The sequence below is a fragment of the Phacochoerus africanus genome, chromosome 16 (genome assembly GCF_016906955.1).
Source record: "Phacochoerus africanus isolate WHEZ1 chromosome 16, ROS_Pafr_v1, whole genome shotgun sequence".
Taxonomy (NCBI): Eukaryota; Metazoa; Chordata; class Mammalia; order Artiodactyla; family Suidae; genus Phacochoerus; species Phacochoerus africanus.
The window spans coordinates 39974626-39990094 of record NC_062559.1 but is presented as its reverse complement, the minus strand read 5'-3'; the positions used below and the strand labels follow the sequence as shown (position 1 = coordinate 39990094).

Here is a 15469-nt window from a genome sequence, read left to right as displayed (position 1 = left end):
TGCAAGAGCATATGGAATTACTGTCATTCTTCCATTATGAATATTCACTTCATTAATTTCAATTTTATACTTCCAACTATTCTCTTCCATGCCTTTCTGTGCACAGAACTTTTTTATTTAATGATGAATCATAGTGTAATTTTATTTTTTTAATTAAAAAATTTTTTTTATTTCCCCAATACAATTTTTTTCTATTATACAGCATGGTGACCCAGTTACACATACATGTATACATTCCTTTTTCTCACATTATTATGCTCCAGCATAAGTGACCAGACATAGTTCTCAGTGCTACACAGCAGGTTCTCACTGCTAATCCATTCCAAAGGTAATAGTTTGCATCTATTAACCCCAAGCTCCCAATCCATCCCACTCCTTCCCCCTCCCCCTTGGCGACCACAAGTCTATTCTCCAAGTCCATGATTTCCTTTTCTGTGGAAAGATTCATTTGTGTCAAATATTAGATTCCAGATATAAGTGATATCATATGGTATTTGTCTTTCTCTTTCTGACTTACTTCACTCAGTATGACAGTCTCTGGTTCCATCCATGTTGCTGCAAATGGCATCATTTTGTTTTTTTTTTTATGGCTGAGTAGTATTCCATTGTGTATATATACCATGTCTTCCTAATCCAACCATCGTTGATGGATATTTGGGTTGTTTCCATGTCTTGGGTATTGTGAATAGTGCTGCAATGAACATGTGGTGCATGTGTCTTTTCAAAGGAGAGTTTAAAGCTATTTTGAATGATAATCCATTTGACAGGAGAATATGGCCGTGGCACATCTGTCGGTTGAAGTGACATGATATGAACAGCTAAGACAGATGTGTGCACACACAGGCACTGACAGCAATAGCATGACCAGAGCCTGGAAGCTGGCAGTTGTCAGATGACACTGAGTTTGACACAATCAATTTCAGAGATGTTAAAATGTGTGTGTGTGTGTGTGTGTGTGTGTGTGTGTGGCAGGGTGGGGGGAGTCCTAGAATTGATGGAACACAATTGTAAACACACTGTAAAAGATTTTAATTATAGTCATTTTTTTAGTTACAGGGAATTAGTGGGTGGTTTGAACTGGGGGCAGGACATTACAAAAAAAGGCAGTGCCTTGGCATACCGTCTTGGGGCAGGCATCTTTGACCAGAGGCAGATTTCATATAAGTAGGAAAAATCTTACCCATTGTTATTTTTTTGCAGAGAAAGCCACAAATAAAACTGTGAGAAGTAATGAAGGTTGAATGATGAAGGTAGTTATAACTCTGAATCTGGCAGATTGCATAACATGATTATGAAATCCGAGTTCACTTTCCCTGATATGCCATTGATGAGGACAGCAGGAACGCAGCTCTTCTCTCCTGCCACAGGGGACAAGACTCTGTGGATGACATCACTGATATTGTTAGCAGGAATATGCTTCACTGTCTGCATTTAGAGTAGGGAAACTTTTCCAGTTTCCTATGAAGTAAAACCTAATTTTTGTAGTTTTATGTCAGTAGTCAGTTGTAGGTATTAGTTGTTTTCTCACCCACTGGCTCTACAGTCACAGTCATAAACATCCTATATAATTTTTTGCCATCTCAGAACCAAATCCAATAAACTTCACTAATTAGAAGATATCCTTGTTTTATAGAGAAATCGAGAGAAATTAAATAAACACACACAGCACATATATGTGCACATATACACTCATACACACACACAAGAGATAGGCCTTCCCCTCAAATTCAAAGAAATTTAATTAAACTAACTTTTTTTTTTTGTCTTTTTACCATTTTTTGGCCGCTCCCACAGCATATGGAGGTTCCCAGGCTAGGGGTCCAATCGGAGCTGTAGCCACTGGCCTACGCCACAGCCACAGCAGCACGGGATCTGAGCTGCGTCTGCGACCTACACTGAAGCTCATGGCAATGCCAGATCCTTAACCCACTGAGCAAAGCCAGGGATCGAACCTGCAACCTCATGGTTCCTAGTCGGATTCGTTAACCACTGAGCCACGATGGGTACTCCTAAGGAAACTAACTTTTATTGAGATGTATTATGTGTTATGCAGGCCACGGACTCTGCATACATAACCCTTTTTTATCCTCACTATGTCCCTTTGAAGTTCGGGGTTGTAACAGATGCTGTTTCTGCTCCACCCGTATCTCCTTACCTCCCACCTGCAGTTTTTCTGCCTGAGGACCCTCCCTGTTTGGCAGAAGCTGTGCAGCCACTGCATTGGGTCGATGACTGACAGGGGTTGGTAAATTCATACCCCAACTGCCTCATCCTTCCAATTGGGAAAGTCTGATGTACATTACACTCCACCTCCTAGAGCAGTCAGCAGGATGGCACCAGTTGCTGCAGTGGTAAGTGCTCACAGCCTAGCAGTTTATTGTCTTCTCCCCAATTCCCCTTTCACCCACTTCCCACTGGCATCTCTTGGTCAGCTGTCAGATAAACTACTTGCACCCACATCCTTGTCTCATGACTATTGTTCCAATTTACAAAGAAGGAAATATGCCCAAGGTCTTGTAGCTAGAAAATAGCAGAGGCCAGTTTTGAACCCAAACTGAGGAGCCTCACAGAAATAAGCAACCTGACTCAATGATGATGAGTGATCATACAAGTTTTAATCTTCTCCAATACGACTACTTTAACAGGGATAAGTGTAATTTATATTTTGTATTATGTGTACATATGCTGGATTCTATACTAGAAAATGCTGACAAATTCACTCTACTTGTTTGTTTCACATAGCACTAAAATGAACTCAAACTGTGTAACTGATTTTTGCACAAAGCTGATGGGAAGGTACTTCATTGTGTAGACAAATGCAGAGACCTTTCTACCTAGAATAATTTAAAATATTTAACAGATTATTATTGGGGTTTTTTGTTTTTTTGTTTGTTTGTTTGTTTTTTGTTTTTTGTTTTGCTCTGCCCACAGCATGCAGAAGAAGTTCCCAGACCAGGGATCAATCGAAACTGAGCAACACTGAATCCTTAATGCTAGGCCACCAGGAAACTCCTGACAGATTATTCTTTTTTTAAAAAAATTTAATATATCCATTCTTTTTTCCCATATAGGTTGTTACAAACTATTGGGTAGATTTTCCTGTGCTGTACAGTAGGGTCTCGCTAATGATTTATTTTATACTGTAGTGTGTATATGTTATTCCCACCCTCCCAGTTCTTCCCTCCCCGCCCAATGGTTTCACCTATGGTAACCATAAGATTGATTTTGAAATCTGTGAGTTTGTTTCTGTTTTATAAATAAATTCTTTTATATTATTTTTATTAGATTCCACATATAAGTGATATTCATATGATATTTGTCTTTCTTTGACTTACTTCACTCAGAGTGGTAATCTCTAGCTCCATTCATGTTGCTACAAATGGCATTATTTCATTCTTTTTTTAGAGCTGAATAATATTCCATTGTATAGATGTACCATGTCTTCCTTATCCATTCCTCTGTTGATGGACATTTAGGTTGCTTCCATGTCTTGGCTATTGTGAGTATAGCTCTGCAGTGAACATTAGGGTGCATGTATCTTTTCAAATTACTGCTTTTTTTTTTTTCAGATATTTGCCCAGGAGTGGGATTGCTGGTTCATAACAGTAGTTCAATATTTAGTTTTTCAAGGAGCCTCCATACTGTCCTCCATAGTGATTGCACAAATTTACATTCCATCAACAGTGTAGGATGGTTCCCTTTTCTACACACCCTCTCCACAATTTATTGTTTGTAGACTTTTTGATGATGACTATTCTGACTGTTATAAGGTGATACCTCATTGTAGTTTTGCCTAATAATTAGTGATGATGAGGATTTTTTCATGTGCCTACTGACCATCCTTATGTCTTCTTTGGAGAGATGTCTATTTAGATTTTCTGCCTATTTTTCAGTTGGGTTGTTTGGTTTTTGTTGTTGTTGAGTTTATGAGGTGTTTGTATATTATGGAGGTTAGGCCCTTGTCTGTTTTGTTGTTTGTAAAGATTTTCTCCCATTCTGTGGGTTGCCTATTCACTTTTTTTTTTCCTTCGGTCTTTTGGTTTTGGGCCGCACCCGCAGCATGTGGAGGTTCCCAGGCTAGGGGTCTAATCGGAGCTGTAGTCACCAGCCTACGCCACAGCCACAGCAATGCCAGATCCTTCACCCACTGAGCAAGGCCAGGGATCGAGCCCACAACCTCATGGTTTCTAGTCGAATTTGTTTCTGCTGTGCCACGATGGGAACTCCCCAATATTATACTTTTATAAGATGTTTCTGAATAATACATGGAAGCTTTTGCCCAAGGCAAACTTTAGTGCTTAGTCAAGATGATTGGCGAGGTGGAGCATCATTAATGTTTTGTTTTGTTTTAAAATTGAATATGGCTATCCAGGATTAAGTTTCATGATAGTTCATGTAATCTACTTTGGGTTCCATCCTCTGTCTAAAGCATTGGGGTCAGAATGGGAATACAGGCCAAATGCAAATTTCTTAGCAAAACATAACCGAAAAAAAAGGATCAGGGTAGGTTGGTTTGGAGCAACCCTGTGCTTTCTGCTTATACTGCTGCTAAACTCCATGAAGATTGCTTAACTTCCGTTTGTTAAAAAGGCTTTAGATTTTCATCCAAAGCCATGTGCTTTTTCATTAAGCTGTGTTGATAAGCCTGGTACCCCGTTCTACTTTTGGTTAAAATATGAATTAGATTTTACGTATTTTGAATCATGACAAGGAAAAAAAGAACTTCATAAGTCCAAAAAATCCCTTCATTTAAAATAAAGAAAGGGTGATATTAGGAAATGCTTCATTTTGTTAGTGGTGGGTTGAAAAAGTTGAAGCTGATTTTTTTCATTTTGCTTTATTTTATAAAAAAAAATTGAATATAATTTTAAACTCATTAAGATGCCATGTAGGCCTTATAGCTTGATATCTTTTTTTTTTCTTTTTTCTTTTTAGGGCTGCACTTGCAGTGTATGAAAGTTCCTGTCTAGGGGTCAAATTGGAGCTGCAGCTGCCAGCCTATGCCACAGCCACAGCAATGCAGGATCCGAGCCACATCTATGACCTATATCACAGCTTACGGCGACCCTGGATCTTTAACCCACTGAACAAGGACAGGAACTGAACCTGTAGCCTCATGGATACTAGCTGGGTTTTTAACCTGCTAAGCTGCAATAGAACTGTCTGATTTCATTTTTTAAATTTTATTTTATTTTGTTTTAGGTTCAAAGAGATATTTTATTTTTCAAAGGTAAATAACTCAATATTTCAAGTCCTACTTTGCAAAGGAAGATTCACTGAATAAATATCTATTCTTTGGAAATAATCTGAACCTAGATAAATCCTGAAAAATTCTTATTTCCTCCAAAATATATAATTTACAACTAAATAATGTTTTATTTGTACCTAGGTTTACAGTGGCCTTTCACGTGATTATTTTTAGCTTATCTTAGTTAATTATAATGTAATACAATACAATACAAAGTAATAGTAACAATAAGGCTCTGTGGATAAGTCATACATACCACAAATATCAGACTTTTTATTGTGAACCCTTCACAGCTATTCAAGAAGAAATTTATTTCTCTTTGATGTAATTTTTTTTTCAGATAAATGAATGTGATCTAGAGGGTTTTTACCTCCAAATGTATCATGTAAGACAGGCCATTTCTGAGAGTCTTCTCAACTGAAACCTGTGCCGTGACTACACAATCTCCATTTGTTTCTTTACACAGGTCTCTCTCTCTCTCTTTACCTCTCCTCTCTCCTTTAGAGTTAACTGTGTGCACTTTTGGTAATAAATGCTACCATGGCATTTTGTGGTTTTTCCTTATACTACTACCTTTAAGGATGTAGTAGTATTTCTATTATAAACATAAGTTTGCAGAAGCTTATAATTAGTTTGAATAAAAGTTTAAAGATGTTACTTTGCACATTGGATTTCAATGGTGTATTTATAGATTCTGATTTTTAAAAAGTAGGGCTGAATATATGCTTACTCTGTAGTACCTTCTGCTTAACATTTGAGTGCCTTATCATTCATGTAAGGTTGGCATGGCAAACAGTGTTATTGCTGTTTTAGGGAGACTTCGGATGTACCCTACAGAGATTAAGTGAGTTATCTAAGGTCATACAGTGAAGAGGCAGTTGAGATGAATGAGGTTAAATAAAACCCCAGAAACCCTGGGGCAACTATCTTCAACTTGGTTATTTTAATTTGTAGATGACATGAAAATAATCTTTTAGTTTATTTTTTCCCCTTGGTTACTTTGGTTGATAGCCCAGGAAATTAACATTACAGACTTGGTCAAACTTTCTGCTTTTCACAGTTTCTGAAAAGCCACTTGCTTATACTGTTATTTAGGTACAGTGATCAGTGGAGAGAGTAGGGCAGGTGGAACAGAGAAATCAGAAACTCAGCTAGAGCTGTCTGGTCTCTGGACAGCAAAAACAAAGCTCAGTTGACTTCACTCAGGAGGAGGTACAGCGCCAAGGCTTTGAACTTGAAAAGCTTCCTCCTAGAACTGGAGCATCACACTGGTACATCAAGGCATTGGGGAACAGCATGGTGAACAGGAGCCTCCCCACACAAGCAGGTGAAACATGAAAGCAGAGGACTGAGAAGCCACTGGGGGATGCGGGCAGCAGACAGCAGGGCCATAGCCTAGGTCTAGTTCCTTGGAGGGGATTTGGCAGGAGCATAGCAGCCCAGTCCATTAAAGAGTGACGCTTTAATCAGGCTCCCAATGTAGGGACTCAGGTAGAAGGACTAAGACAAAAGTTAAATTACCATATAGGGCAGAGCCTAGACCTTGGGAACAAAGGAAAGCCCCAAAGACTAGATATAGTAAGCACAAAATAACCCTAAATAAATTAATTTCTAATACTGACAGGGCCATGAAGAAGATAAAACAGACTAACATATACATTTAAATTTATTTATTGATTTATTCATGCTTTTAAAAAACTCTACACCTACTGTTGTTTTCTAAAAGCCGTATGTGGATTGACTGGGACTTTACAAGTTAACCTGTGGATCTGAGAACCAAAATCACATTAATTCTTACTGAAGAGCACATACTTAGTGCTTCTTCCCATCTAGACATTTTTATCACTATTTTCTTCAAATTAAGATTTTCTTTCATTCTCACAACGAGAAAAGGCAAAATGATTACTGCAGTTAGTATTGAGGTCTAATCAATAAAGGTCGTGTGTGTGTGTGTGTGTGTGTGTGTGTGTGTGTGGTGTCCATTTAGACATTACAACTGAATATTGAACCCATCAATTTAAGGGCTGTAAATAAAGATAATGAATTTAAATACCAAAAAGGTAGTTAAAATAGCCTATCTTTAAGATTCTTCTCATACTTGAGATTCTAGATTTCCACATAGTTTTGTTTCACATTTCATCAGGTGAGTTTGCTACATATTGCATCAGTGGGTTATCACATTGCATTTTTAAGGCTCTTCTTTTGTCTCATAAACATTCCTTTTTTATTATCATAATTGAGTTTCTGTAGCAATCAAACCCTCCAAATAATAACCCTCTATTTCAGTAGCAATCTTTTTGAAGTATTGGCATCATGCCTCATTATATTAAAGAAATATCCATGCCAAATACCTAAACATGACATGGTTTTTGACTTGATCTGCATCTTGGCAGTAGGAAAGGAAATTCCATGGTACCTCTATGTTAACTCATTGCCATATCTATTTAAATTATCCAATATGCTACTATAACCTACTTATGAATACAGTAGTTTGCTTAGATGAATAGTCTATAGAATAGTAGAAGCTCTTTTGGTACTGAAATGACCACAGAGCACCCTCGTGCCAAATTATGTACAAAGGATCTTTCCTTGTTATACTCCAGAAGTCATCATCAATGTCTCCAAAAACAACTTGAAAATATATCCTGTCCAGTGACATCTGGGTTACTATTTTGTCTTAATTTATCTCTTCTCATTATTATTGGAATTACAAATTCAATTTAAAATATTTGTCTAGTTCAGATTTTGATAGTTGTATAGAAGTGTCTTTTTCAGTAACTAGTGGTTTATTATTCTTTAGTGGTGTGGGGTAGGAAGCTATTTTTACAGATTTTGACACCTCCTGAAAGGATTTTCAAAATCATTTAAAAATAATTAGTTTTCTAATTTGCCTAGTGACATCTATAACGGGTCAAGAGAGTAAAAAAAAAAAAATCTTGATTTTTGCAATCAGTGGGAAGTTCTCTAGTAGATATAAACAGAGTCTGCCCTTTGGTCTAAGGAACCAACTACTCAAGCATAAAAGGAAGATGTGTGTTGAGTGTGGAAGAGGCTTAGGGCTTAAACATCTGTTTGCTCATTGTGAGTCAAGAGTGTGGTGCAACTGCCAAGAGAGCAGAGGTGACCAGAGGCCAGGATGGCAGGGAGAATTCCCAATAAATGAGAGGGATGGCTTTTTCCACCCTGCACTCCTATCCCCGGCCTGGTGTCTTAGGGTCAGTTTGGGGTTCTCTAGTTTGCTGTATAAATGTTTAAATGTTTAAAATTGGAGCTCATTCAAAGACAAGTGGTCAGGATGGAGAGAAAACTTGAAACCATGTTTATGTAAGGAAGAGCTGGAGGAACTGGGGATGTTTATTCTGGAGAAGAGGATACAAAGTTGCTGTCTTCATAGATAGAAAGGGCTGCCATGTAGAAGAGAGGTTAGATTTATTCTGCATGGCTCTAGAAGGTAGAATAAGGGCCGGTGGGGCCGATTTTGGCTCTGTTTAGGAATAGCTTTCTGCTGGTTACACATGTCCCTGAAAAGAGTGAGTTGCCTCAAAAAGTAGTCACTTTGAATCTTGAAGACAGCCAGACCTAGGCAGATGGTTGCTGTTTTTGCTGTTGTATTCTGGGGGATGTCCCAGGAGACTGGACCAAATATCACCATAGTCCTCCCAATGCTAAGATCCTAGTTCACCATCTCACTAGCTCTCAGTCCAGCGAACCATTTCTTGACCAAACATAGTACTAGGAGTATGGAGATCTCCAGGCACCATGGTGGAGAAACCAGACATGCCTCAGCACAGGTGGGGAGTACAGTGATGGAACTCAGTGCATGAGGTCTCCGAATTCTGGAGAGGGCCCATGAATGTGACCCTTGGATGGCAGTGCCTGAGCTGAGTCAGAAGTAGGAGTTAGCCAGGTAAAGAGTAGAGATAGGGCAATGTAGCAGGGAGGCTGTGCATGTGCAGAGACCAGGGGGAGAGTGCGGGTGCAGGTGGACAGGAGGAGAATAAAATGGAGCAGGAGCTGGAGCAGAAAGTGCTTTATATGCTAAACTGAGCATTTGGCTTTAGGAGTTGAAGTTTAGGAATAATGTAATCTGATTTGGATATTTGAAAGGTGGCTCAGCTGATAAGGTTGAGGATGGAGTAGGACCAACAGTCAAGTCTTCCAGGGGCTCTCCCTGAGTCTCAGGTTTCTCACCCCTTGTATGGGGAGCCTAGACTATTCTGCAGTATTCTCTGAAGATGGTTGTTTCAGTGTCAACCTTGATAATTTCACTTTGATTGTCTAGCCCATGATGTTCTAGGTCTTAGCAGCCTCTGGGTACAATGACATTGGCAATAATACCCAGATTTCACTCACACTTTTCTATTTTGCTGCTTAGGATCTCCAGACTCCGTGAAAGCCATACCCAGTTATCTCTGGGACCGCCAGTGATGTCCAATGCGAGAATATAAGCCAACCCCTAACCCCCTCATTCCTTTATTACCTGAACCCACCTGAGACTAATGCTTCCTTCTGCCTGTCCTGCCAGTGCTGGTGCCCCTGCCCCCATCCACATTCTTGGAATTGCAGCCTTCACAGTGCTGAGATGACTGCTCTCCTTGCGGTCTGCACTGCGGCACAGCTACACTCGTCCCAGCAGAAGGAGCTACATGGCTCACTTCCTCACTTTGTGTCACTTTTTGTCACTTTGTGTCACTTCCCTGGGCAGGGAAGTGGGACTGGATAGGTTTGTGTCTCTGAAAATCCCTCTTGACAAAGCTCTTCTGGTTTCTGCCTGCAGCCCCAAGGCTATGGGACCAATAGCTGAAAGAGACATCAGGGTTTCCCCCAGTTTCTGCCTGTTCTGGCCAGTTCTCCTGAGCAGCACAATGAACTATAATCCTCTCTGGATCATCAAACATGCTTATACTTGCGATGATAATGTTTATCATGCCCGGCATAGGGCTGAAAGCTCCTCGCAGACCATGTCACTTATCGCCCCAATTCTTGGAGGTGCAGATTATTGGTATCCTCACTTGTACATGAGGACAAGGCTGAGAGGAATTAAGTAACATGCTCAAGGTCCAACAGCTGACAGAGCTAGAATGTAAAGCCAGACTGGTCTGGAATATTCTGGACACTAAGCTTTTAGCAAGTCCCCAACACTGGGACATAAACACTCATAATCTAATTACCTGGTTAATAGTAAAGTGCATACTTTGCTCATTTTTCATCTTTGCATAAATTCATGATTGGCTTTTGCATCCAGGGCTGGGAAGAAATGGTGGATGCTGCTATTTCCCACCTCTTGAAGACCTGCCTGTCGAAGAGTTCAAAGGAGCAGGCTCTGAACCTCAGCAGCCAGTTGAGTATCCCCAAAGACACAAGCCGATTGAAGAAGCATATCACTTTGCTCTGCGATCGATTAGCCAAAGGTGGACGTCTCTGCTTAAGTACGGATGCAGTGGCTCCGCAGACCATGGTTATGCCAGGTAAGAGCTTCATCCATGCTCCTGAAACATGACTGCACTTTGGCCAAGTTAAAGGAATGTGCCTATGGTCGTATTTGGGGTTTACATTTCATATTAAAGTGATGATAGCCAAGAAAATTGCTTTCACGTTTCTCCTCGGATATCCCAGGCAGGGTAACCACTTGAATAAATATTCCTAGGGTATTTGCTTGCTAGGCATTTCTAGAATGGTATGTCTTTTTTCTTCCCTCTGCTTTTAAATATATGATCCATTTTGTTTTGCTTCTAACCAATAAAAATGGATTAGAGAATAAAACTATTTTTAAGGAAAATTTTACTGGAGTGATCTCACGATACCATGTTTCAAAAATGTAAATAGCGTAATACAGTCGGCTAATGTAATTCAGATGAGTCCCATCCATTCTGATGTTTGGTTGGATTGCGGTCAGGATGGGAGGATGGGAGGATGAGACAAAGAAAAAGACTGGGGATCAGGATATGTGAGCACGCTTCAAGGCTGAGGTCCCTATGTGCTGGGCTAAGAGGGATCCAGCTTGCCCCATCATGGGCAGTCATTGATGGCCACGGGCATCCAGGCCAGCCTTTCCCATGGTCAGAGGGGCTGAGCTGTCAACAGTGCTGCACTCGGGTCCTTTAGAGGCAGCAGCTCCTAGGTCCTGCTTCGCTCTTCTTAGTGTCTCTTTTTATGGCACCAGTAAGGAGCATAAAGTGAATGAATGTATGAAATGCAGCAGCTGTAACATTTATTTCCCCCTAAAGCGAGGTCTGTAGTATAGAGAGTGGTGTGGATTTTTTCATCTTCCTCCTTCCATGCCTTTTGTGAACCTACCTCCCCACCCTCCATGCTGTTGCTTTTCCTGTTGTTTCCTTTCCCTTTCAACCAGCATTCCTAGAAGTAAAAAGGAATGCAAGTGAACACTTCAAAAGATAAACATGGAGACAGCAGAGCATAATCTAATAAGCACAGACTCTGGAGGCAGACAGACCAGTGTTTGGGTCCTGCCTCTCTGTGTCTTACTGATCATGTGATCCGAATATGTTATGTAACTTGCCAGAGTCTAGTTTCTCCTTTCAAAGTGGGCACAACAACACCTTCCTTGTTGCCAGGGCCTTACATGTTTGTAAGGCACCTAGCACAATTCTTGGAACAGAGATACATTAAAAAAATTCAAGCTGTAATTATTACCATTGTATAGATGTATGTATAATTCAGCTTCTAATTTGGTGTGGAGAGAATGACCGGCTTGGGATCATGGGTTTCTACATTCTATGGTTTGAAATATTTTTTACTTTAATCATACACAGACAGAACGTAACTTTTTATTCCAAAATCATGTTTTTTCACATGGCATTTCAGAATAGAATTGCCTTCCTACATGGAAACAGTTCTACTAGTTTGTCCTAGTTTGGTTCTTCTTCATCTTGCCCTTGTTAACATCCTCCTAACTTGTCCTTCGGCCTGTACTCATCCATTTCTGTCCCCGTTAGGATTTACTTTCCTAAGAAATAAATATATAGGCTTAATGAATAGTAAATGAAAAATATTCACTCTGATCAGCAATCAGTATATGGCTTTCCCTCCTTTCTTGCCAATTGGAAAAACAGAGGATCGAGGAAGAAGAACAAATACATAAAAGGAAACACTTAAAAAGAGATGGCCCCTCATTGGCTGATGTGTCTCTTGGTTCAGGCCTTGACAGCTCTGCCCTCTCTTTCCATGTCCCTTCCAGAGCCTCTCTGGGAACACCCACGAGGAGTCTAGTGGCATTGCTGTGAGCAAGCACCTGGACACCTGGGGAGAACTGATGCTTCCTCAGTCACATTTATTGATTATGAGCTTTAGTCATTTGTTTAAATAACTAGATTTGGAAGCATCTTGAGGTCTGTGTCCATAGAAGTCCTTGGTATAAAGTTTCTGAATGGTTGGAAGGAAGGGGCAGACGAAAGGAGGAAGAGAAGAAAGGCAGGGAGAAATGAAGGAAGGTGGAAAGTGTGTTTGTTCCCAAACCAGGAGTCTATAAGCCAGGCGTGTGCCTGTCATGCTAGTCTAGCTGAGTTCATCCATTGGAAAGATTGAAGCCGTGCATGTGTGTGCTTCACTGTTGTGGTCATAATCACTCACTTTTCCTAAATGATGACCCCCTTTCCCCTTTAGTTGAGTGACTCTCCCCCTACCAATCAGGATAGTATCTAACCATGATATGGCCGCTATCCAGTCATGACAGTGAATTTTTAAAAATTGTGAAACCATAGCTCTTTGTCATTATCATGCTCCATTGTTGCCTATAATACCTTTCTTCCCTAGAGCTCAAAATTTTTTACACACTTATATCTGTACTCAGCTTGTTTTTGAAGTAGAAGAAACATGTAGAATTAGTATTTATTTTTTTTTTTCACAAATAGAAACAGAATTAGGGAAAGCTGAATATCTTGCCTGGAGTTACATGGTTACTGGAAGAGTTGGGTCTAGAATCCAAATCTTCTAGCCCACTATGCTTGCCTCTAGACCACACAGACCACAATGGTGCAAATACGTTTCTGCCAGAGTCTCCTCCTGTGAAAGCTATCCTTGATCTGGCCGTCTTTTCACTGAAATTGGTCTAGCACTGTGGGAGGAAAAGGGTAGAAGTAGTTTCACACAGTCTCTTTTCTTCGGTTTGAGGTATGTAATAAAGATTTATCTTGTATTTACTCTGTGCTTTATTTTTATTATCTTGATAGGTGACATGATGCTATTATTACAGAGATAATGAGAAATACTGTGAGCTATTTCTGCTTCAAGCCAGTAATTGTGCAATTTGCAATTTATAATGTTAGTGTAGCTGTAGTAGTTATTTCAGAGTATGTAAAGGTAAAGTGGGTTAGAAAGGAGTGGATTAGTGATCGCCTAAGCATACGAGCATTTTTCACAGACTGATCTTTTTTTAATAGCTGGGCAGGAACTCAAAAATCATCTGGTTCACCTCCCTTACTTAAGAGCTGAGGTAACTAAGGCCCTAAGAAGATGAAGTGACTTAGTGGTTGGTATTAAAAGGCAGGAGTGCGTGTAATTTTACCATGTTCCCTATTAAATTGCAGATGAATAAACATCTCGGAATAAAAAACCCTTGGTCTTTTCTAGCCTCATAACTTTATGAGCCTGGCACCTTGGATGTGCCCTTTCTTTGCTCTAGTAAAGGCCACGATGACTACATCCCTGCTGGCATCCAGAGTTTGAAAATCTTTCCCACCGGGAATTACCTTATGTGCTTCTTTGCCTCACATTTCTTGTGCTTGCTTTTATCAGTCTTCAGATTCTCTATCAGGATTTAGCCTAACCTTTAATAGGTATTCTTTTTATTACAAAACTCTCAAATTATATTTATCTTATCTGTACCTATGGTATTCACATCTCTCTGCTGGGGAATATTGCGCTTTCATTAAATGTCTTTTTTCTAATCTCCTTTGTATCCATTCTACTCTTAGAGCAAGGGTCACAGAGAGGGCCACCAGAGTAGTGTTTGAAAAAACTCTGAATGCGAATGCCTTTACTGGCTTAGCTTTCTGCCTCCTACCTGCTTGTTCCTTGCTTCACCCCTGCAGATGCTTGAGGCTGAAGCTTGCCTTAGATTGATAGATTGCTTAAACTGTGGAAGGTTTGAGACTAATTGTTATCGCAAAAAGACTACCTGAAACTGGGATCAATGTTTTGTTGCTTTCATTAGGAAAACAAAAGGGTTTTTTTCTGAAAAATAAGTAAAATTAAAATAAACAGTAGGTTTATCTTATCATGTATTTGGCAAAATGTATATTATTATCTACAATTATGTGCGAATTCTTAGCCACAGCAGTGAAAGAATTACATGAGGTTTTTGTTTTTGTTTTGTTTCTGGTATGATGATGGACACTCAGATTTGGCCTAATCAGCACCTTTTCAAAGAAGGTCATTTTGAGAAAAAAATATTCCAAGGAATTATTCATTTTCTTAGTGGTCTTTCATTAATATGCAAACCATTTTCTTCAGAAACATCCATAATGTCGTCATTCTAGCCAGTTTTCTTCTCTTCATTGTTAACTGGACCAATTGCCAGCTTTTCACCAGGAAGTGTCCTTGCATGTAAAGAGTGGCTCCTTAATTACACTTTAATTGCATTACCTTTTGCATCACTTGCAAGGTTTGTATTTTCCCTCTGCAACACATTTATGTTGTATTTGTAACAATTTCCAACTGCTGGTGAGACATCAACCGGTATAAAAAGCTGATAGCAGGTGGGGATTCATCTAGTGTTACATGTGGAAAGACACTTGAGTAGAGACTGATTTATAAGTGATCAATTCATTTTTGAGTGAATATCTTTATATTATGCTTTTGCTTTTTTATGACTACAATTGGGATAATTAGAACATCTGTAAGAAGGAGAAGCCCTCCTCCTCCAAAACATATATGTAAGAATTTAGAAGGTGCTAGCCTGAATTCTGATCATGTGCTAATGTGACATTTCAAAGCAATGGAGAGAGGACAAGGTGAATTCATTGAAAAATGTTGCTGGAAACTGGCCAACTATTTGGAGAGAAAAATAGCCTATACCCTAGCTCATACTGTATGCCATAATACTTTTCAGATGGATAAAGAGATTTAAATATAAAAAAAATGAAATCACAGAAACACAGAAGAAAATAGAGGTAGATACACAGACATGGAGGCAGGCTAGGCCTTTCTGAGTAAGTGAGCAAAGGTAGAAAGCAAAAGACAGAGTTGCAGTTATACACTTTA

At 39.6% G+C, this 15469-nt stretch overlaps 1 protein-coding gene across 10 annotated transcripts in view; it reads left to right on the top strand.

The window, feature by feature from the left end:
- Nucleotides 1-15469, top strand: part of BBS9 (Bardet-Biedl syndrome 9) — a 728255-nt gene that overhangs the window by 377648 nt on the left and 335138 nt on the right. For 9 of the 10 annotated variants that reach the window (XR_007132618.1, XR_007132616.1, XR_007132617.1 and 6 more), the window contains one exon: nt 10494-10716. Coding sequence is in view for 4 of the 10 variants with exons in the window: in XM_047763266.1 (XP_047619222.1) it covers nt 10494-10716 (223 nt within the window). In the remaining 6 variants the exon portion in view is untranslated. Of the gene's footprint in view, nt 1-2168; nt 2352-10493; nt 10717-15469 lie in introns of those variants that run through there. The other variant, XR_007132620.1, reaches the window with a different exon arrangement.